This window comes from Bos taurus, chromosome 18 (genome assembly GCF_002263795.3).
Source record: "Bos taurus isolate L1 Dominette 01449 registration number 42190680 breed Hereford chromosome 18, ARS-UCD2.0, whole genome shotgun sequence".
Lineage (NCBI taxonomy): Eukaryota > Metazoa > Chordata > Mammalia > Artiodactyla > Bovidae > Bos > Bos taurus.
Window position 1 is genome coordinate 62108690 of NC_037345.1, and position 21477 is coordinate 62130166.

Sequence of the window (21477 nt, forward strand, 5' to 3'; positions counted from 1 at the left end):
CACCCCAGCAACCGGCTTGGCCCCGCCCACCTCCCTGCCTGACCCCTAAAGTTCTAAGTTCTGTTGCTAGGGAGCCCCCTCAGCAGTGGGGAAGCAAAAAAGGGGGGGGTCACACTGGCCTGGTCATGCCTGGTTGCTAGGGAGTTGCTTCCTTAGCAACCAGGTGGAAGGGGCCTTGGGGTGGGATGGGGCCCTGGTGTTAGAAGAGCCCTCTCAACAACCGGGTGCAAAGCAAGGGGGAGTCTAAGTCATCTCCCCTTTGCCAACCAGGGGACCCCAAGAGTGGGCACCCCGAGACCTCTTGCCAAGGCCTCCCTCTGCTTAGTAAACTGATGCCTGAGGGGAAGGTCCAGGGGGCCCCAAAGCTCCTCAGACCTGGTTGCCAGGGGGAGGGCCTCCCTAGCAACCAGGGGTGGGGGGCCTGAGGCCCAGAGGACCTCACTGAGCCCCATTGTTAGGGAGGCTCCCGAGCAACCAGACCTAGGAGGGTGATGAGGAAAATGGGGGTCAGGCCACATAGCTCCTGCTCAGGCACCCCCTGGTCCCAAGGGCACCCAGGCCTCCGATGGGGAATGTGTAACCAACCAGAGGGCTGGGACCCCCAGGATCCAAGAGCTCTGAAGCCTGGTTGGTGGGGCGGGGGGGGGGGGAGGGGGGTCATAGGAAAGGAGCCCCGTCTAGCGCATCTCAGTTTCTGCACCCGCAAACGGGGGAACACACCCAACTGGGGTCCCCAGGCTTCTGGTCTGGTTCCCCAGTGGTAGGGGAGGAGGCCAACCTGGGGACTGGGTTGGGAACTGATCCTGAGTTCTCCCCTGAACCTGCGCTCAGCTTCCAGCCAGTGAGGATGGGGCTCATTGCCCTTGGAGTGTCCAGACCCGGAGTCTGAATGGGGAGGCATGGGGTCTGGACCCCTGTGTTCCTGAGGGAAGAGGGGCTGGGGGTCTGGATCCCTGGGTCTGAGGAGGAGATGTGGGGTCTGGACCCCTGTGTTCCTGAGGGAAGAGGGGCTGGGGGTTTGGATCCCTGGGTCTAAGGGAGGAGGAGCTGGGGTCCTGGACCCCCGGATCTGAGAAGGAGGCGTGGGGTCTGGAACCCTAGGTCTGAGGGGGGAGGGGATGGGGGCCTGGACCCCCGGGTCTGAGGAGGAGGAGCTGGGGTCCTGGGCCCCTAGGTCTGAGGAGGGGGGGCCGGGGGTCCTGACTCAGGTCTGACAGAGGTGGCCCGGGGGGTCCTGACTCAGTCTGAGGGTGCAAGGGGGCAGGGCCGAGGTCTGAGGGCAGCTGACCAGGAGTCCAGAGCCCACTCCCCAGAAGCCCTGTGAGGCTGCCTCCCGGCCTCCCCACCTCCTGTAAACATCCTGGTGGGTGCTGAGTGGGGCTGGGGTTGCCTTCGTCAGAGATGACACAGGTCAGAGGGGCTCGGCAGGGGGCCGGGGGTGGGGGTCAGAGGGGTTGCGGGGCTGAGGCCCAGCAGCTGCTGACCATTTCCTGTGTCAACATCATCTGGACCCACTTCCCAATTCCCGGGATTCCTCAGGGATCAAGGAGGGGGTGGGGGGCGGGGCCGCGGGCCCTGGACCGCGGCTTGGGGCTGGGGGGGCCCACCGTCATGGCCCTCACCGCTAATGACAGGTTTGGGCTGCCTCTGCGGCCCGCCTGCCCCGTCACCCCCCAGAGGCCAGACAGGACCCCCCAGGGACAGACAGACGGACACACACAGCCTCGGACCTGCTGACCTCACGCCGGCCAGCTCCACCTCAGCCGGGGGCCAGCCCATGAGCAAGGACCCCCTGGGGCCCGTCATCTCCCAGCAGCATCCCCCCCACCCCCCGCGTCTGTGACCACCCCTCAGCGCCCGAATCCCCTCTGGGCCTCTCCCCGTGTTTGCCTCTAAGTCCCTGAGCTTGTCTCTCTGTGTCTCTGTGGGTTCCAACGTTTTGTTTGTTTGCATCTCTTTCTCTCTGGTGCCTCAGTGTGGTCCCGTCTCCCTTTGTCACTGTCATCTCCTGTCATTGTGATCTCCACCGTGTCTTTCCCTGAGGTCTGTCTCTGCCTCTCTGCAGAAGTGGCCCAAGTGTCCCCACCTTCGGGGAAGACCCGGGAGACCTGAGAACTCCCACCAGCCCCCTGCAGCCCGCCCCCTACCCTGAGTGGGGAGATGACTCCCACGCCCTCAAGGTGGGGGCCGAGGAGGGGGCTGGCGCTGGGCGTGGGCCGCTGACCCGTATCCGGACTCTGGACTGCACTCCCCAGATTGTAGCATGCCCACAAGGTCTCTCCATCTTTCTTTCGAGAAACGAAGGTTTCCCGCCTGAACGACACCTGGGTCTGCGGGAGGAGGGGGTTGGGAACTGGGCTCCTGGACATGAAGGAGGAGGTGGAGGCTGGGGGTCTGGACCCCCGAGAGAGAGGGAGGAGGCTGGGGGGGCATTCTTGTGATCCTCGGCTGAAGCAGCGGGTGGGGGCTGGCACCTCCCCTGCCCTGCCCCCTGTCAGTGGAGGGGCTGCCCTCCGACAGGCTGGCCCCAGGCCCAGGCCCCCACACCCCCTCGGGCCAGGCCATCCCCCAGGCTGGTGGCCTGAGTCACCTTGGCTGGCCCCGCCAGTCTGGGGGGGGCTACGTCAGTTCTCCCCTCACTGACGCAGCCTCGGGCCCCCCACGCTGACTCAGCCGGAAACAGGCCCCCTGAGGGGCGGAGACCCAGTGGTCAGAGGCCTGGGTCCCAGCGCTCGCGGGGGCTGGGGAGGGCCCCTGGGGGGCCCTGGCAGGGGTGGCCAGGCAGACTGAGAGAGGCAGAGCGAGCTCTCACCTGAGGCGATGAGGTCATGTCCCACCGTGGGGGGCTGTGACCTCACCTCCCCGGGGGCCTCAGCAGTCGCCCCCCAAGTGGTGGAGTATGGGAGGGGGGCCTCCAGCCTCCATCCATCCCAAGGGTCTCCCTGGCAGCCGCTTAGCACAGTCTGGGGACAGCGTGGCGGGGGGTGCTCTGCAGGGAGACCTTCGAAAGTCCTGGTCACCTTTTGACGTCTCACGTTCCTCCGTCCTCCTTTGCTACCTTAATCCTAGGGGCTGCTCCTGGGGGCTTGGGCTCCTGCCTGGGTCCCTCACTCGTCCTGCCATGAACCCCGGGAGCCACCTCTGCTCCGTACCCCTGGTGCTCCCCGGTATATGTGCGTCTGTATTGGCATCGCTGTCCCCTGGAATCTGTGTCCCCCTCCGGCTCCAGCCCCTGTGCGCTTCTCCGCCTGTCTGCACGTATTCTCCCCATCCCTGCCCACCCCCAGCGCTCTCCCTGTCTCCCCATCTCCATCTCCCTAGGGGCCACATCTTTGTATCTGTCTCCCTGGATATGTTAATAAAACATCACCCGTGAGAATGGCAATGGTTCACATCGACCGAGAGTTGACTGTGACTTTACAGGAGTGAACTCACTGTCTCCTGCGCAGGCGTTTGGGGAGGGTGCCTGGGGTGTCCCCATTTCACAGACAGAGCAACTGAGGCACAGCGAGGTGAAGCCACGTGTCCGAGGTCCCACACCTGCTGGGTGTCTCTCGCCCCTGGTCCCTGTCTCTGCCTCTGGTCCTCTCCCTCCACGTTCCCATGTGTCTCTGGGAGAATGGCCCCCCTCTGTCGGTCCGCATGGCTGACCCCTTGCCTCTCTCGGGACCTCGGCCCCTGGGGGTGGCTGCATCTCTGTCACCCTGCCTGTGTCTCTGTTTGCTGCTGCCCTGCCTCGCCTTTCTCGGACACACCTGTCTCTGTCTCTTTTCCTTTTTGGGAGGAGGGTCTCTCCAAATCTCTCCTGCTATCTTTGTGTTGCTTCCTGGACCTCACCTCTCTCCGCTGGTTTTCTCTGGCTGTCTCTGTCTCTCTGGGGAGATCTCTGTGTATCTCTCTCTGCATCTCAGACGCTCCATCGCTGTCTTGCGGCCCATCTCTGGACCATGTCTGGACCTCCTTGCCTGGGTCTGGGTCTCTGCAGCCCCCTCCCTCTCTGTTCCTAAAAGTGTCTCTGCGCTCGCACCTCCAGCCCCCATCTTCAGCTCCCCGTCTCCCCATCTCTCTGCCAGCCACGGTCCACCCGGGCCCCCCCGCCCTGCAGCCAGGCCCCGTTCTCAACAGAGTGTGTCTGCCCCGGCGGCCGGCCGAGGAGGTGGAGGGAGGGGACGCCAATGACCTCACCAGCCCCTCTCCGACCACCCCCCCCTTTCCCTTTTCAACTTTTCCAACTTTTCCTTCCGTGCCCTCCTCCGAGAGCGGCGGCGGCGTGAGCCCTGCGAGGCAGCCGGCTCCGTCTGAATGGAAAAGGCAGGCAGGGAGGGTGAGTCAGGATGTGTCAGGCCGCCCTCCCCTGCCGCCTGCCCCCCGCCCGCCCGCCTCGGCCCCCTATATAACCCCCCAGGCGTGCACACTCCCTCACTGCCGCGGCCCTCTCTGCTCACACGCACATGCCTCCCCTCCCCAGGCCGAGGCCCAGCTGACCCCCAGGGCTCCCACGGCAGCGGACAGGGAAGGGTTAAAGGCCCCCAGCCCCCTGCCCCCTGCCCTGGGGAATCCCTGCCCTGTGGGGACATGAACAGTAAGTTGGTTCAAGTTCCTGGAGCGGGGAGTTGGGGGGGGTGGACGGGGAGGGACAGCGGAGGGAGGGACCGTCGCTGGAAGGGTGGGGAGCAGACAGAGCGCCGGAGGAGCGCGAGGCAGCGATGGGGAGGCGGGGACGCAGCGAGCAGGGCCTTCGGGGCGCGCAGGGGGCCTGGGCAAGGGACGGGCAGCGGGAGGGGTGCGAGGCCGGGTCAGGGACGCGAAGACCCCGACGGGACAGCGCCAGGCGAAGAGACAGAGATGCGAGGCCCACGGACAGACAGACAAACGCCAGGGGCTGAGCCCGAAGGGCCCGGGACCCCCGGGGCGTCAGAGGGCCCCGGACACCCGGGGACACCAACCGTCAGGCTCCAGGAGAGAAACTGAGGCAGAGGGCCCCAGGAGGTCAGAGCGGACCCCCCACCCCTCACCGCACCCAGCCAAGGGGAGGAGAGAGGGAGACGAAGGGGCGCAGACAGAAACAGGAGAGCCAGACGAACGCGGACAGACCGACGGACCGCGGGCAGGGAGGGCCCGGGGGGCGGACCGGGGGCGTGCCGCTGGAGCGGAGCGGCCCGAGGGGCGCTGATTGGCCGGCAGGCGGGGTGGGCGGGGTGGGGGGGGATGGGAGGCGGCGGCCCTGGGCCCCCGCGCACCTAGTCCCGGCGCCCTCTCCGCCCGCCGCGTGCGCGCTCCGCGCGCCCGCCTCCCCGCCGCCCGCCGCCCAGGTGCGCCGCGGGGCATCCCCGACTCTGCGGCCCGCTCAGGTCGGCCCCCGCGGGGGCTCCTCCGGCGTCTCCATCTCCCCCGGGTCTCTTTCCCCTGCTCTCGGTCCGGCTCGGGCTCCCGAGCCCCGTGAGGGGGGCAGGTCCTGGCCTGTGCGTCTCCCCCGACCGTGCCCCGCCCCGGGGCCCGGATTCCGGCGTCCGGGGGCGGACGGGAGACGCCCGGCCCGTCTACCCGCCCCGGGGCCGCGTCTGCTCCGACGGGCGGGGCAGCCCGAGCCGGGGAGGGAGAGGGAAACCCGCCCAGGCCCTGCGCCGAGCCCTGGGTGCTCCGCCCGGGGACCTAGGACCCGCACTCCAGCCCCTCCTCCCTCAGACCCCCGGTCGGGGCTGAGCCGCTGCCCTCTCCCCGGACCTCTCCACCTCCCCAGGTGTTTGCTGCCTGGTCCTGGCCGCCCTGAGCCTGTGGCCCGATAGAGCTGCTGCCCCGGGGCCGCCGCCCGCCCCGCCGCGGGCCTCCCCGGACCCTCGCGCTGAGCTGGACAGCGCCGTCCTCCTGACCCGCTCCCTCCTGGCGGACACTCGGCAGCTGGCCGCACAGCTGGTAGGACAGCCTGCAGGGGACGGGCAGGGGCCAGGACCGAGACCCGGAGGGCTTCTGGGCTACCAGGGTGGCCGAGACAGGGGGGGAAAGGGGGTCAGGGGCGTGTGGTGGGGGAGGAAGGACCCCCTGGAGCTGGTCTGGGTCCCTCTCACGGCCTTTTTTCCCCCCAAGAGAGACAAATTCCCAGCTGACGGAGACCACAGCCTGGATTCGCTCCCCACCTTGGCCATGAGTGCGGGGGCGCTGGGAGCGCTGCAGGTAAGGGCGGGAGTGGGCCAGTGAAGCGGGTGCAGGGGGTTGGGGGCTGGTGTGGGCGCTTGCCAGGCGCTCCTTGACGCCCCCCCCCCCCGCCCCCCGCCGGGCCCCCAGCTCCCGGGAGTGTTGACACGGCTGCGGGCAGACCTGTTCTCCTACCTGAGGCATGTGCAGTGGCTGCGACGTTCAGGAGGCCCTTCCCTGCGGACCCTGGAGCCCGAGCTGGGCACCCTGCAGGCCCGGCTGGACCGGCTGCTGCGCCGGCTGCAGCTCCTGGTACGATGACCTGGCCCTGAGCCCCCGGACTCTAGGCCCACTCTGAGACCCTCTCTCTGTGTCCCTGAGGCCCTGGACTCCAGGGCACTCTGAGACCCTCTCTCTGTCCCCGAGGCCCCAGACTCCAGGCCCACTCTGAGACCCTCCCCCTGTCCCTGAGGCCCCAGACTCCAGGCCCACTCTGAGACCCTCCCTCTGTGTCCCTGAGCCCCTGGACTCCGAAGTCCTGCCTGGAAACTCTAAACTCTCACCTGGAGACTCAGACCCCATGATCTTGTGACTCCGAGTCTCCCACTCTGAAGTCGTAAGATTTGAGAGTCCAAACCCTCATCCCAAGACCTGGAGACCTTGGCCCCAAGACAGGAAGATTCCAGACCCCAAGCCCAGGGAATTCTGAACCTCCAGACCCTGAGACCCGCCCCCCCACCCCCACACACACACACCCTGCCCCTGAGATCCTGACACCTTAAGACCCTAGATCCTATAAGGATGATCTCTGACTCAAAACCAGCCTGGAGACCCTCCTCTGCAAGCCCCAGACCCCAAGGACCTAGATCCTGAGGTCTCCAACAAGAAGACCGCAGACCTTGAGCCCTGAGTCCCCAAGAGCTCAGACCTAGGTTGTGACCCCTTAAGACCCCAAGACCCTGCCTTTCTAAACCCCAGACCCAAGACCCTGAGGTGGTAAGACTTCAGTCCTCAGTTCCTGGACATGAGCCCAAAGGCCCTGGAACTCAGACTCCGATTCTCAGCTCTGAGACCCCAGACTGGAGGCCCCAGCCCTCATCCATGAGTGTCTGAGCTTGATCCCAGAGACCTCACATCTAAGACCTCAGCCCCAGGATCCCAGCCCTGACCTTACAGACCCACCCCAGCCCCCTGAACTTGACTCTGGAACCCCATCCTCACACTTCTGAACTCAGCATCCTGCAGGACTCTCTCCCTTGACACCCCAGCTTCCAGCCCCGAGACGCTGTAGAAAGAGGCCCCCTGGCCCTTCTCCAACCCTGGTTCAGCACAGGCCTCAAACGCCTCCCCCTACTTGGACACCCTGCTGCACCCCTGGCCTGACGCTAGCCCTCTGTTCTCTCCTGGCAGATGTCCCGCCTGGCCCTGCCCCAGGTACCCCCAGACCCTCCGGCACCCCCCCTGGCACCCCCAGCCTCAGCCTGGGGGGGCATCCGGGCGGCCCATGCCATCCTGGGGGGGCTGCAGCTGACGCTCGACTGGGCCGTGCGGGGCCTGCTGCTGCTGAAGACTCGGCTGTGACCCTCCGCCCAGAGCCACCAGCGCCATTCAAAGCCAGATCTTATTTATTTATTTATTTTGGGATGGAGTTGCGGCGGTCAGAGGATTTCCATCCCCCTACTCCATTCTCTCCTAGTTAGAGACGATCCCTCCAGGATCCGTCCCGGAGACCTGGGCAGAGGGGCATCTGTGCCTTATTTATACTTATTTATTTAACAGGGGTGGTGGGAGGCAAGTGGACTCCAGGGTCCATGAGGAGGAGGGAACTTGGCCCCCAGATTCATGGGTCTCTAATAAGTCTGGCCACAGGGTCTCCCTGACCCCCACCCCTCTGGGCCTGGGCAGGAGCATATTATTATTTATTAAACTATTAACTTTTTGTGTTGGGGTGGGCAGGGAGGGGGAAAGGAGGTCTGGGTTTTTGTACAAAAATGTGAGAAACCTTTGTGAGATGGAGAAGGGGGAATTAAATTCGTCATACACATCCACTTAGAGATGATTTCTCTGGGGGCTGGGGGCTCGATGCTGGGATACCTGGGGGGGGGGACCATCTACTCTCTGGGTCACCCCCAGAGACCATGAGTTCTTGGTGCTGCTTCTGAGCCTTACCTGGTGGCCAGCACTTCATAGGCACTCAATAAATACTTAATGAAAGATTCTAGAAGTTTACTAGTACAGGGCAAAGTTGCAAGTTCAAGGCTGTCCTTTATGGCAGTGTTTACAACAGCAAATTGAAAACAGACTAGGTGCCCAACAGTAGGGGATGGTTATATAAATTATAGTGCCTATCTATGTGACAGAACATGGCAGCCATGAAGAGAGATGTTAACAGAGCCTGCCTTTGGCATAGGAGGAGCAGGCTACAAACCACTGTGATCCCCGTTGTGTGTGTTTACACATGTAGGTATGTAGATAGGGATAGATATATGGATTATTTTAAAACCCTAGAAGGAAATACACCAAAATGTTGGCAATGGCCAGCTCAGGTAGAAGGTGGGGGTGGGGTTGCTGGTGACTTTTATTATTTGTGCTTCTCTGTATTTTCCAGAATTTTTATTACAATGACCACGTATTTTGCAAAACACTATATTTAGAATGACAGAGTAGCAGCACCCACCCTCCCCAAAAGACCTCAGAAAGGGACAAGAATGACTATTCACTGCAGGCCTTCTCTGGGCCAGGCCCTAAGTGTGGGGTTTTATTTACAAGATTCCCTGCACTCCCCAGTACCCACCCCCCTCATTTTACAGAGGAGGGAACAGGCCACACAGCTAGGGAGAGTCAGTTTGACTCTGCCCAGTCTGGCTCATTCCAAACCTGATGTGGGAACATACAGCACTGGGCCGTTACAAGTTCGTTGTAACAATGTACGGCAACCACTACCACAGACACAAGTTAGATACAGGGAAACTGAGGCCCCTGGCAGCATGGACCCTCCCCCGGGTCTGGCAAAGGGTCATTGGCAAGTGGGGACTGTAACTGAAGCCTCCCCCTCTTTAAGAGTCAGAAACCCTTGGATTTAATTATCCGTTTACAGCCTCCCAGAGGGACCCTCCCAGGGCCCTGGGTTGTCTAGTTTAGGTCTGCAGGGGGTATTCTGATTCACCCACCCCAGCCCTTGAGACTCCGGGGCAGGGTCCCAGGAGGAGGAGAAGGGAGCCCACTGTCCCTGGGGAGTTCCCAGGGAGCGCCGCACCTGTGGTCCATGAGGTCACAAAGCCCCAGGAAGGCTCCTCCCCACGCCGGCGCGGACCACCCCTGGAGGGCCATGCCCGAGCCCTGGGGAAGCTCCACCCGCTGGAGCAGCTGAAGTCCGAGGGGCTGGGCCCGGTGGGCTGGGACGGGGGCCGGGGCAGCCAGGCGTCGGGGTGCCGGGTCCCTGCCTCCGCGCCCTCGGGTGACCCGTCCTTTCTGCAGCGGCCATGAACCGGCTCCGGAACCTGAGGCGTCCGGAGCCGCTCCGGGGCCCCCCGCAGTGGGTCCCCACTCTGGGCGAGCTGCAGAAGACCCTCCAGCAGGGGGAGCACTTGCCCCTCCGCCCGCTGCCCATGTTCGAGAGTAACTTCGTCCAGGTCCCCGGCTCTCTGCGCCCCGCGGGCGGAAGAGGGACAGGAGGGGCGGGAGACCCCCCGACCCGGGCTGGGGGATTCGGCGGGGAAGAGGCAGCTGGGAGGCTTGACGCGGGTGGGAGGCTCGCTGTGGGGGAGCCAGAGGAGCGTAAGAGACCCGAGTGGTCCCAGCCTCTCTCCCTGGACCCCCCAGGTAACCAATCGAGGGGCCCCGGTGTACGTGCACCACAGGACCAACCGAGTGACCATGGGCGTGGCCGCCTCCCTGCCAGGCTTGGTACTGCCGGACATGCTGCTGATGGCGCAGCCCCCCGAGGACAGGGAGTGCTCCAACCTCGTCCTCACCAGGTGCCTCCATCCGCGCCCGCGTGCCCCGCCCCGGGGGCGCGCTCTATCTCCGCCGGCCCCCCGCGCCCCCCGGCGCGTGCTCCACCGCCGCCGTCTCCCCCTCCCAGGATGATCCCGCTGGACCTGGCCCACCTCTACGTCCACGACCTGTCCGCCTGGCGCCTGAAGCTGCGCCTGGTCACAGGCCGCTACTACTACCTAGAGCTGGACGCCCCCGACAGCGAGGTCGGCTTCCTGTTCGACCGCTGGATGCGCCTGATCAGCCAGCTCCAGCAGCCCGCCACTTCCTGGGCCCCCAGGACCCTGCACACGCCCCCCACGGGCCTCTCCCACCTAGGGCCTCCTGCCTCCACCTGGCGCCTCCAGGTGCGGCCCTGACCCCCACGGACCCCTGGGGGCAGCCATGGTTCTAGATTCCAGAGCGAGTCAGGAGCAAAAGCCATGAAAGTATAGGAGCCCTGGGAAGGGGGCTGGGAGTCTGGACCCCCGGGTCTGAGGGGGGAGGAGCTGGGGGGTCTGGACTGGGGAGGTGGTGGAGATGTGGACACCAGGAGGAGACCCCTTCCTGACTGCCTCCCCTCCCCTTCCACAGGTCCCGTCCCACCGCAGACATTCAGGTGAGCTGGCTGGAGGGTCCACTGGGCCCACCCCCCAGTCTCAGCTCCTCCACTAGGCGTGGATGGAGCCCCAGCAGTCCCTCTCTTCCCCTCTGTCCCCTGGCTGAGTGCCCCCAAGAGTCTCCTCGGGGCCTCCGCCCATCATCCCTGGGTCATTGACCTGATGGGTCCGTCTCTTTCTAGTCACGACTGCCGAGCCCACCTTTCCTTACAAGATTCTGACAGCTCAGAGACAGAAGGCCAAGGTGAGTGGGCCGCTGGGCCTGGGGAGGCGGGGGATGGGGGAGAGCAGGGTGGGGCGTGAGGGGTTGAGGGGCTGCACCTGCTGACCACCCCTGCACACACACACCGCCAGACCCTCAAGCGCAAATTCAAGTCTCAGGCTGTGGGCGACTCTCTGCCTCTCGTGTGGTCCCAGCTGCAGCACGTGGACGCCAGGAAGAAATCCACAGAAAAGAAGTAGGCTCAGGGCCTTGTTGCCCAGCAGGGCAAGGGGGCCGGGGGGTGGGTCTCGGTGCAGAAGCTGCCAGACTCACACCACATTTCCCCTGCAGGCCCCAATCCGACCTCCCCTCTGGCAGACTGAAGACTGAAATCCAAGTTTCTGGTGAGCACACACCCCCCTCCATGAATGGACCCCCAAAATTCTGACCCTTCTGCGGAGGGCTCAGACTGTTCTCTCCCTGCATCCCCTCCCCCTAACCCCCAGAGAAGCCCAGCATCACCATTCGGACCATCTTCAGCATCATTTCCAACACACCGGACCACATGGAGTCTTCTCCCAAGGCAGTTGTATACCCAGGGCTGGGGCAACGCTTGAGACAGAGCAGGAGGGGCGGGGGGCCTGGACCCCAGGGTCTGAGGGAGGAGGGGCTGGGGGCCTGGACCCCCAGGTCTGAGGAGGAGGGCGGGGGGCCTGCACCCCCGAGTCTGAGGGAGGAGGGGCCAGGGACCTGGACCCCGGGGTCTGAGGGCGGAGGGGCCGCAGCCGGAGTCTGGGCGTCTCCAGCGGCCTGACCGTCTCCAGCGGCCTGACCACCACTCCCCTTGCGTCCCCCACCCACAGGGTTGCTCTGACTCTGAGGGTGGCGCATGCCTGGCAGGCTTACTGGAGACCCCTTTACACTGTATCTCGGAGGACAGCCCTGAAATGCCCCTGCTGGGCACCTGTGACGACCTGGATATGTGTGCATGGCAGCAGCACGTGGACAACCTGATGGACCCTGAGACCAGCACCATGTCCAGCTGCTCCATCCACCCAGCTGCCTACACTCCCAACTTCCCCAGTTTCAACAAGAAGGCCAGGCCTCTGCCACCCAACTGGAAGCCCCTAGCTGTGCCCACTGCCCCTCATAAGGCTCCATTCATCCTTGACCAGTCCAAGAGGGTCTCAGCCATGCCTGCTGCATTGCAGATGTCCACTGCACCCGGCCCCTCCCAGAAAGCCACAGCTTATCCTCCTGTTCCCCAAAAGGCCCCATTTCAGAAGCCCCCTCATGTACCAACCGTTCCCCAAAAGGCCCCAGCCATGCCTGGCCCATCTCAGAAACCCCGTCATGCACCAGCCATCCCCCAGAAGCCCCCAGTCATGGCTGTGCCATCTCAGAGGGCCCCAGGAACACTTGGTGTTTCCCCAAAGGCTGTTTCCCACCCTGCTCCCAACAGGAAATCTGTGTTCCTACCTGCCCCATCCCAGAAGGGTCTGACCTCACCCACCCAACACCGCATGACACTGGGCCCTGACAGTGTCAGCGTCGTGCCCTCCAGAAGCCACAGAGGGGATGTGCTTGAGAAGAGGAAGCCTGAAGAGAAGCCAGAGCCGGTGAAGTTGATGGGCACCAAGGAGAAGAATGTGGTAGAGACGAGAACTCAGAAAACAACCGTGGAGGTGCCTTTCACAACCACCGAGAAGAAGTCAGAGGAAGTCCTGATCCGCAGGGCCCAGGAGATCGCCGTGGACGGCTTGAAGGGCAAGGGAAAGCTAGAAGACAGGGTCCACATGATGAAGGAGGAGATTGATCTGGACATGCCAGGCTTCAAATCCAAGGAGGTGGGGCAGCAGAAGAAGTGGGTCAAGACCAAGAAACTGGCCATCCAACAAGCCCCTCAGGAGCAGACCAGGCCCTTCTCCGTGGAAGGGCTCACCCTTGCCAAGCTGATGATTATCGCTGGCTCCAAGGACCCCACCTTGAGGTCGGCTCTGGTCAACCTGCCATCCTGGCTTTCAACTTCACAGGGGTGTGACTTGTCCATGATGGGCAGAGTACCCCTTGGCCCCACCCATTTGTCCATGCTGGAGGAGACGCTGGTGGGGGTCAGGGAGCAGCCGCAGTTGGGGGTGAGGGTGGAGGAGATGCCCCAGGACTCAAAGGGACCTTCCAACGTGTCCTCTCGCCCCAGGCGTGCGGCCAGCAGCCCCAAGATGAATGTTGCCTCTCAGACTCCTATCCCTCTGCCCTCCACGAGGTGGGAGGACATACCTGAGTCGCCCACCTCACTGACCCCCATCTCAAAGATGGAGGCCAGGGTCTCCCAGCAGCCCAGGAGAGTGTCTCAAGAGCCTGAGAGGGGACCAGACCAGGGCCCTGTGGCCACAGTGGGGTCAAACCTGGAGATCCTCCTGCCCACCCTCTTGGAAATTGAGAGTATGAAGGATGAGGCCTCCAAGGTGGAGAAGATAAAGAAGGAGCTGGGCGCCTTCGCTCCTTCACCCAGGTATTTGGCGGTAGCCATGATCCTGTCTACCTGGTGTCCACGAGGAGGCAGGGGGCTCACTCCCTCTTTCCTTTACTTCCCTCTGGGCTCTCAGCGTAGAGTGAGCATCAACCAGGTGCCAGGCATCATTCTATGCACTAGGGACATGGCACTGAGCAATTCGGGGAGGGGGTTGCTCCTGGAATCTTTGGGGTGGAGCCCAGGGATACCCCTCAACATCCCACAGTGTAAGGGATGGTGCCCCACAAAATCACAGTAGTGCTGAGGTTGGCAACTCTGACAACAGAATCCACATCAATTGTATCATATGTTAGAAGGCAGGAGGGACTCTGGGCACATCGCAGGGTAGGGAGAGTTAGGCGTGGGGGTAGGCAGGTTCCAGTACCAGGTTGAGTTGGTCCAGGAGGGCCTCAATGAGCTGGTGTCATCTGTGTGAAGATCTCAAGGAGGGAGGTGAGGAAGCTGTGCGGACATCTGGGGAAATCCGTTCCCTTCAGAAAGAACAGCCCTGAGGCAGGAGAGTATGTGATGTGCCGTGCCGACGCGGAGCTCTGGGACGTCCCGCTGTGGGAATCACGGTCATGTGGGGCCTTGCAGGCCACCTGAAGTGGTGTGGGTTTGCTGCTGAGTGGCCCTGGAGGGTTTTGAGCAGGACGGCTGGAACTTACGTATATTAGAAAGGACGCTCTCTGGCTGAAGGAGAGGTGGAGGGGGACGGGTGGATGTTGGGAGAGGAGTGGGACAGGCCGTTGCCATGGTGACCGAGGCACAGGGTGATGGTGGCTTGGACCAGAGGGGTGGGGATGGGAGTACGGAGGAGTAGGGCTCTGCAGATGCTCTGATGGTTGAGCCCACGGGCCAGCTCATGGGCTGTGCGTGTTTGCTACGGCACCAAGGGTGACCTTGAGGTTTGAGATCTGGGACACCAGGAAGGTGCGGCAGCAGAGGCTGTGGGTGGAGCAGGTGTCAGGGAGAAGACTGGGAATTCCGTCCTGGACATCTCGCCTCTGAGATGTCAGGTAAGGACGTGGGGTAAGCTGCTGGACACAAGTCTAGAATGATGTGGGGACTCACCCGCACGTGGACAGCTTCCGCAAGCTATGAGCCTGGAAGGTCACCAGCGAGCGAGGGCAGGCGGAGACAGGGTCCACAGTGTTTAGGGAAAGGGGAAACATGGTCAGAGAGGGTGAGCACGGAAAAGCCTCCTGAACCCACTAAGTGAAGAAAACGACCAGGAACATCATGGGAGTAGCCGTGTCGAATGCTGCAAGCAGATGAAGGAAGATGGGAGGAGACAGAACCTCTGGATTTAACAGCAAGGAGGGGAAGAGGGAGGACTTGAATGGGGTAGGCTCAGGCGAGCACGGGGCAGGATCACCGAGCTGCAACTCTTGAAAACGTGGCTGAGTGAAAGAAGCCAGACACAAGGCCACGTTGTGTACGATGTGGTTTGCACGAAACGTCCAGATGAGGTAAATCCCAAGAGACAGGAAACAGATTGGTGGCTGCCTGCCGGGAGCTGCAAAGGGTGGGGAGCAACTGCCTCAAGGATGTGAGGTTTCCTTCTGGGGTGATGAAAACGTCCTGGGAACTATGTGGTTGCACAACATTATGAGTGCAATTTAATGCCACTGAGTTGCACACTTTCAAATCATTACAGTGGTAATTTTTGCAGGGTGTGTATTTCCCCAGTCGTTACACACACACACACACACACACACACGTAAAGAGGGGAATGGGAGAGGAGGCGTTCACTAGCTCTTTCCAAGGAATTCCCTGGAAGGGAAGGAGGAACCTGAAGAGGAAGCTGGTTTAGGATGTGGGACATGAGAGGACTTCTTGAGAGAAAGGAGATGTTAGTGCATTTGGATGCTGGGGTGAAGGACCCAGAGTCAGGCTTGATACAGAGGAGGCAGGAGGGAGGGAAATCTAGGAGGGACCTTGGAGGAAACATGGGTTCCAGGTCAGGCTTGCCGGGCCCTGGAGCAGGAACGCCCCCCATCGACACTACTCTCTCCCCGCGGGTCCCCCAAGCTCTCTCTAGCTTGCTTTCTCTCTCTCTCTCTCCAGCAGGCCGCACTCGCAGCAATCTCAATAGTGGGATGCGACGGACTCGACTTCAGTCACCAGTGTCCAGAGGAGCCTAGCGGGGCCAGGTAGCCCCTGAGCCCTGTAGGTCCGCCTGACGCCTGACACGTGGCCTTGGCGTCCAAGAGCCCGGCCCTTACCCTGGCTCTTTCCTCTTCCTCACAGGCCCCCAGGTGCTGTGCACCTCTACTGTAAGAAGCAGGTTGCTAAAAAGGCCGGGCGGGGGCGGGGTGCTTCTTGTCGGGTAGAGACCAGAGCTATCTATACGTTTATATAGGGGACGGGGCGGGGGGCGGGAGCCGAGGCCCGGGAGAGCCCGCATGGTGCCCCAGCTTCGCGGAGATTAAAAGCCGGAGTCTGAGACTCGGCCTGAGTGAGTAGCGACTGCTGCCTGTGTGCGCGCGTCGGCCCCAGAAGGGGCGGCGGGCGGCGGAGGGGGGGTCGTTCACAACAACCCTAGCTTGGCGTCCCGCAACGTTTCCTGCAGCGCAGCGGATCCCATTGGCTGGGGCTCCCGGGGGCCCAGCCAATCGGGCCCGAGGGGTAGTGCTTCCTGGGCTGGGACCCTCCAGACTCTACAGCAAGGGCCACCCCCGACGGAGCCACAGGCACAGCTGACCCAGCGACCCGCCGACGGTCTGCTGAGCGCCGGACAGGTGGGGACGGGGGCTGGGCTTCGGGGCGAGCGTTAGGAGCCGGGGGAAGCGAGGGTCACGGGTCGGCCCCACGGAGCCCACCCCTCCCCGCAGCGCCGCCTTCGCCGATGCTGGGTGCTGAGTGCCCAAAGCCCTGCAAGGGGAAATGGCCAACGCCGCCTTTCGACCCGCGCTTCCCCAACCAGAACCAGACCCGCAACTGCTACCAGAACTTCCTGGGTAAGACCTCGTGGGCCAGGTCAGGGGCGGTGGGTGAGAGAAGGTGCGAGGCGGGGAGGGGCGCGCCCCGCACTGGGACGCGGAGACCGTTGAGGTGGAGAGAAAGCCGGCGACGGCCGGAGGGGCGGGGCCTCTTTGAAGAGGCGTGGCCTTATTTAGAAGGGGCGGGATCGTTCCGTGCAGGGGCGGGGCGAGGGAGGAGCGGGTCAGGTTGGGGTAGAAGGGGGAGCCGGCGACGGCCGGAGGGGCGGGGGCCTACCGGTGATGGGTGGGGCCTATTTTAAAGGGGCGGCTCGTTTCGTGGGGGGGCGGGGCGAGGGAGGAGCGGGTCCTCCAGGTTGGGCTGGGACTGAATCGGAAGGGGCGGGGCCTACCAGGTAGGGGCGGGGCCTCATTTAAAGGGGGCGGGATCGTCCCGTGGAAGGGCGGATCGAGGGAGGAGCAGAGCCTTGCCTGGAAGAGGAAAGTCCGAGTCGTGGAAGGGGCGGGATTATGGGAGGTGGGCGGGGCCTTGGAGGGTGGAGCGGGGCCCTCCAGGTTGGGCAGGGATTGAATCTCAGAAGGGGCGGGGCCTATCCTGGAGGCGTGAGACAGGGTCCTGGAAGGGAGGGAAGAGAGGATAGGCGGGGTCTTGCGGGGAGGAGGCGGGGCTGGCCCTCTCGGAGGGCGTGGTTACGGGGGGCGGGGAGAGTGCAGGCCTGGCGGGAGGGCGGGGCCTCCCGTGGGGGCGGGACTACCCACCTGCTCGCCCCGCCCCGCCCCCGTCGCAGACTACCATCGCTGCATCAAGACCATGAACCGCCGCGGAAAGAGCACACAGCCCTGCGAGTACTACTTCCGCGTGTACCACTCGCTGTGCCCCATCAGCTGGGTGAGCGGACAGAGGGCCGCACGGACGGGCCGGGCGAGGGTGGATGGGTCGGCTGAGTTAGGACGGCGCTCACTCCCCTCTTCCCCACCCCCAGGTGCAGCGCTGGAAAGAGCAGATCAAGGACGGGACTTTCGCTGGGAAAATCTAACGGTCTGAACGTGGCTTCTCCTCCGAAGAATCAGCCCCAGTGACATTCCCCGCCCCATCCTCTCGTCTCCCGGAAAATGGGCCCCACCGCCCCAAATCTCACCCCGCTCCGCCCCGTCTTTAAGCCTCAAATAAAGTTGTGTTACTGTTGGTATTAATGTCTTGTCGGTAAGGCAGGGGAGCATCGGGAGGCCCTTCCTGTACCCTGCCGCTGACACTACTGGTTCCAGTCGTGGGAGGGGTGAGGGAGCCCCTCCTGTCCCCTTCCCAGCTCCCCCGCCACCCCCCCAACCCTGCTCCAGCAGGGTCTGCCTTGGCTCTCTGAGTCCCAGCACTCCAGGGTCCTCCTGCCTCTCAGTCCCCCACTTGTTACTCAAGTCCCTCAGGGTCCTCTTCCCTTCCTGGGCCACCAGTCCCACCCCTCCATCCCATCTCAGGTACAGAAGAGCAATGTTTATACCACCCAGCACTGACCCTGTCTCTCCCTCCCTGCTCCAGACCATTCCTGGCTCTCCACCTTTCCCTTGCCCCCAATCCCCTTTGACTCCCCTCCCCTCCCGTCCTGGAACCCATCACTTGAGCTTCTCCCAACAGGGTGCGCCGCCTGGTCCCCTCGGTCTTTTCAGCACCTGTCCATGGCCAGGAGCAGCCTTCTCTGCTTAAACACATGTCACTTCAGTTTCTCCTGCCAACCCCTCCCTGTGAGCTCCTCCAAGACACTCGGAGCTCCAGACTGAATTATTCTTTGCCCCAACCCCACTCCGTCTCTGAGCCTGCCCTCAGCCAAGCTCAGGCACAACAATGGTGAGGTTCATCCTGATTCCAGATGCCTCTCAAAATGCCACCTCTCCGGCCACCTCCACCGCCACCACCATTGCCCTGAGCCAGGCTGAGTGACCCTGGACAGAACCTGGAGCCTGGGGCTTCTAGCCGGGTCCTGCCCTAGATGGACATGGGAGTGGGGGTGGGGTGGATTTGACTGTTTCCTCTTGAAGCTGTCAGCCTCTTGGGGCAGCCCAGACCCCCAGACTCTGCCTGCAGTGATCTCACAGGGCCCCCATTCAACCCCAGGGTTCAGAGGTAGCTATTACTAATCACGTGATGACTTCCTGGAGCCCCCCCTCCCCGCCAAAAGCCTCCTGACCTGCATCACCTCAGTTTCTCCAGCTGTGCAGAGAGATGGTGCAAACCCCATTATCAGGAGAGGTGGGACGACGGGAGGGGCTGGGTGAGCTGGGGGGAGAACAGCTGCCTCCACTCCCCCCCCACCCCTCTACACTGCCCTCATCGCCCCCCTCCCCAGGGCACACTCCAACGTGCCATTTCCCACGATTGGCCTCAGGCTCCCGCTCTCAGACCACAACTTGCAAGGCACCCGGGCAAATGAGGGCACAGGGTGTGGACTCAGACAGACAGACAGGCTGGAAGCTATGGCGGGGGGCCGGGGAGGGGGTGCGGTGTGAGGCGTTCTCGCGACCTCTGCTGACCTGCAGACCTCTGGCCTGAACAGAGGTGGCGCTGCCTCGGGGAAGAAAGCAAGCCGCGGTGCCACGCGGGCAAGGCAGCTCTGAGTCACAGCACGGACCGGAGGCCGTCTGAACACTCGCTGAGGTCAGCCAGGTAGTGCCAAGCACAGGGTCTGACACCTGTGTGGCCGCGGCCGCAGCCAGCCTCCCAACCTCCCCAGGCGCCAGTTCCGCCGCAGCCCCTTCCCGTTGCCCCTTCTTCCCCTCTGGGGCCAGGATCCTGGCCCCATCCCTCCACCACCTCTCGGACGTTCTGACTCGCCCAGCCTCCTTGCTGGCCACCTCTGTCCCCTGGATGCCTGAGCCCAGGGCAGGGACAGACCCACCTCACCTCCAGCCAGCAGACCAACGCTCTCAGGCCCCAAACCCTGGCTGTGAACACCTCCTCCACCACTCCCGGGCCAGCTTTGCCCGGCTGCATCCTGAAACCCCCAGGTCAGCCTCCTAGGACAAAGGAAATGGAGGCCTCCGGCATCTCCCGTCCCCCACTCCTCCCTCCACCTGCATCCCTGCTCCCCTCCCCGCTCCCCTCCTCTCCATCCTCACCCTCTTCCAGCCTCCTCTCATCAACACCACCCTCTTCCCGTCCCCTCTGCGCTCCTGCCTCCCCTGACAGGTTCAGGATCACAGAATCACAAAACCGTTTGCTCCATGAGCCATCCGGGCGCTGTGCTCTGTCCACCCACTGCACCATCCCATGGAAGCCACTGCTGAACCGAGCCCTGGGCCTCCTGTGGGCACAGAGCCGATTTCCCCTCTGGTACCTGCCTCTTTCCCAAAGACCTCAGAGCCTGATGAGCTCTGAACATGGGTTCAAGTCCCAGCCCTGAAGCCTGCCAGCCCCATGGCCTAAGGCCTCTGGGCTGGGGCCTTCTCACCCGGATCACAGTGATAACACCTACACTTTGCAGGGCCGTGGGTAGGATGATGCCGTGTGACGAGCCAGAACAGTGTCCAGCCCAGCTGCTCTCAGGGGTTGGACAACCTGCAGCATGTTGATCCAGTTCTGGTGCCCAATATCACACCGGGTGGTGGGGGGACTGACTATCAGTTGCCCTCCCGATCGGCAAGCCCAGGATGACCAAACCCATCAACAGGGCCTTGGAGCTTCTGGTGTGTGCTCAGTCACCTCAGTCGTGTCCGACTCTTTGCGACCCCATGGACTGTGGCCCACCAGGCTCCTCTGCCCATGGGATTCTCCAGTTAAGAATACTGGAATGGGTTGCCATGCCCTTCTCCAGGGGGATCTTCCCAACCCAGCCAGGGATCGAACCCATTTCGCCTGCATTGGCAGGCGGGTGGGCTCTTTACCACTAGTGCCACCTGGGAGCTCCTGGAAGCTGAGGGTAAAAGGGTCAGAGAGCGCCCTCAAGGGGAGAAATGGGAGCCAGGCTTGAGTGTCCTGCCTGGCTCTGCTGCTGTCTCAGGGACAGGGTGCGGCACTTCCTGAGACTCTGGGCTGGAATTACTTCCCATTTCTTTCAGCTCTCTCCTTCTTCTCCAGCCAGCCTCCCTGTTTCCTTGCTCCGGCCCCCTGGTCTATGATGGGGTTCTCAGCCTGAGCCTTGACCCTCCGGCCCTCCCCCGGGGCTTGCCCAGCCCCAGATCCACCCGGACATTCCAAGGCCTGCCGGCTCACAAGGACGCCTCTCAGCTCCCTGTCGAGGCTGGGGCTCCGTCTGCCTGGCGGCTCACGGTGGGCTCGACGCAGTACCAGCTCTGCGGCCTCAGGCGGACGCGCCTGCCCTCCGGGACCATCTGCAGAGGTGCGGGGCCATCTTGGCAGCGCTGCTGTGGAGGCAGACGCCGGGGTGCCTGGGGCCATGATGGCATCGGTTGTATTACCTCCCTCCCTCCTTCCCTATCATCTTGTCACTCTAGCCCACAGGTCTTGCCGGGGGCTGGCTTTGGCCCCGAGGGGTACATTTGGCAAGGACCACAGATACTTTTGTCACCACGGAGGGGGTGCTGCTGGCATCTCTGGGTGGAGGCTGGAGAGGCCAGCCCTCGTCCTGAGACACAGGACTGGCAGCTTAAGGCGGCAGCAGTGCTGAGGATGAGAGACCCAGATCACTGCTTTCTCATCTCTCTTGTTTTCGGGTCCAGACGCTTTTGTGGGTTGGACGAAGGCTCTCAGCCCTCTGGGCTCAGAACACGCACGTGAATGTGCAGTCTCTACATGGGAAACGGGGTTCCAGGAGGACCTCAGAAACTCCAGCGTCCATCCAGGCTGACTCCTTCCTCGGTTGTCACATTTGTCTAGAAAGCATGGACTTCTGCTTGTTTAGAGGGACAGGTTCCTTAGTGACTGTGTCAGCCGTCTCTCTTCATCCTCCTCACTGCCACTTGCTGACTGGGAGGCCCTCTCCCTCCTTACTTTTAACCTCAGGGAGAAAGCTAACAGGGTTCAGCAGGACTCACATGGAAAAAAAGACACACCTTCTTGTTCTAAAAGGAATCAAACAGGCTACACATAAATGGTCTTTCCTGCTGGCTCAGATGGTAAAGAGTCTGCCTGCAAGGCAGAAG

General features: G+C 62.9%; 3 protein-coding genes across 12 annotated transcripts; all 3 read left to right on the forward strand.

Annotated features, from left to right (window-relative positions):
- The first annotated feature begins 4423 nt into the window (after positions 1 to 4423).
- On the forward strand, positions 4424 to 8180 carry IL11 (interleukin 11). Its single transcript, XM_024979371.2, has 5 exons — positions 4424 to 4582; positions 5741 to 5913; positions 6085 to 6171; positions 6283 to 6444; positions 7543 to 8180. Exons 1-5 carry the CDS (start codon positions 4576 to 4578, stop codon positions 7711 to 7713), a joined length of 600 nt encoding a protein of 199 aa, XP_024835139.1. The 5' UTR covers positions 4424 to 4575; the 3' UTR covers positions 7714 to 8180.
- Positions 8181 to 8680: 500 nt separating this feature from the next.
- On the forward strand, positions 8681 to 16103 carry GARIN5B (golgi associated RAB2 interactor family member 5B). 9 transcript variants are annotated; one of them, XR_009491456.1, is made up of 12 exons: positions 8683 to 9764; positions 9955 to 10109; positions 10217 to 10475; positions 10702 to 10726; positions 10910 to 10971; positions 11082 to 11185; positions 11281 to 11333; positions 11436 to 11512; positions 11793 to 13441; positions 15512 to 15597; positions 15695 to 15720; positions 16017 to 16103. XR_009491456.1 is itself a non-coding variant. In XM_024979370.2 (10 exons), exons 1-10 carry the CDS (start codon positions 9615 to 9617, stop codon positions 15537 to 15539), a joined length of 2559 nt encoding a protein of 852 aa, XP_024835138.1. In that variant the 5' UTR covers positions 8681 to 9614; the 3' UTR covers positions 15540 to 15787. The 9 variants fall into 9 exon arrangements, 4 of the variants coding, with proteins under 4 accessions (XP_024835138.1, XP_024835137.1, XP_059733599.1 ...); XR_009491452.1 differs by having other exon boundaries at positions 15512 to 15720; XR_009491455.1 differs by lacking the exon at positions 15695 to 15720.
- On the forward strand, positions 16063 to 17576 carry COX6B2 (cytochrome c oxidase subunit 6B2). Of its 2 annotated transcripts, XM_005219675.4 has the most exons (4): positions 16063 to 16185; positions 16279 to 16404; positions 17175 to 17275; positions 17370 to 17576. In XM_005219675.4, the coding sequence occupies exons 2-4, from the start codon at positions 16293 to 16295 to the stop codon at positions 17421 to 17423; spliced, it is 267 nt and encodes an 88-aa protein (XP_005219732.1). In that variant the 5' UTR covers positions 16063 to 16185; positions 16279 to 16292; the 3' UTR covers positions 17424 to 17576.
- The last annotated feature ends 3901 nt before the right edge of the window (positions 17577 to 21477 follow it).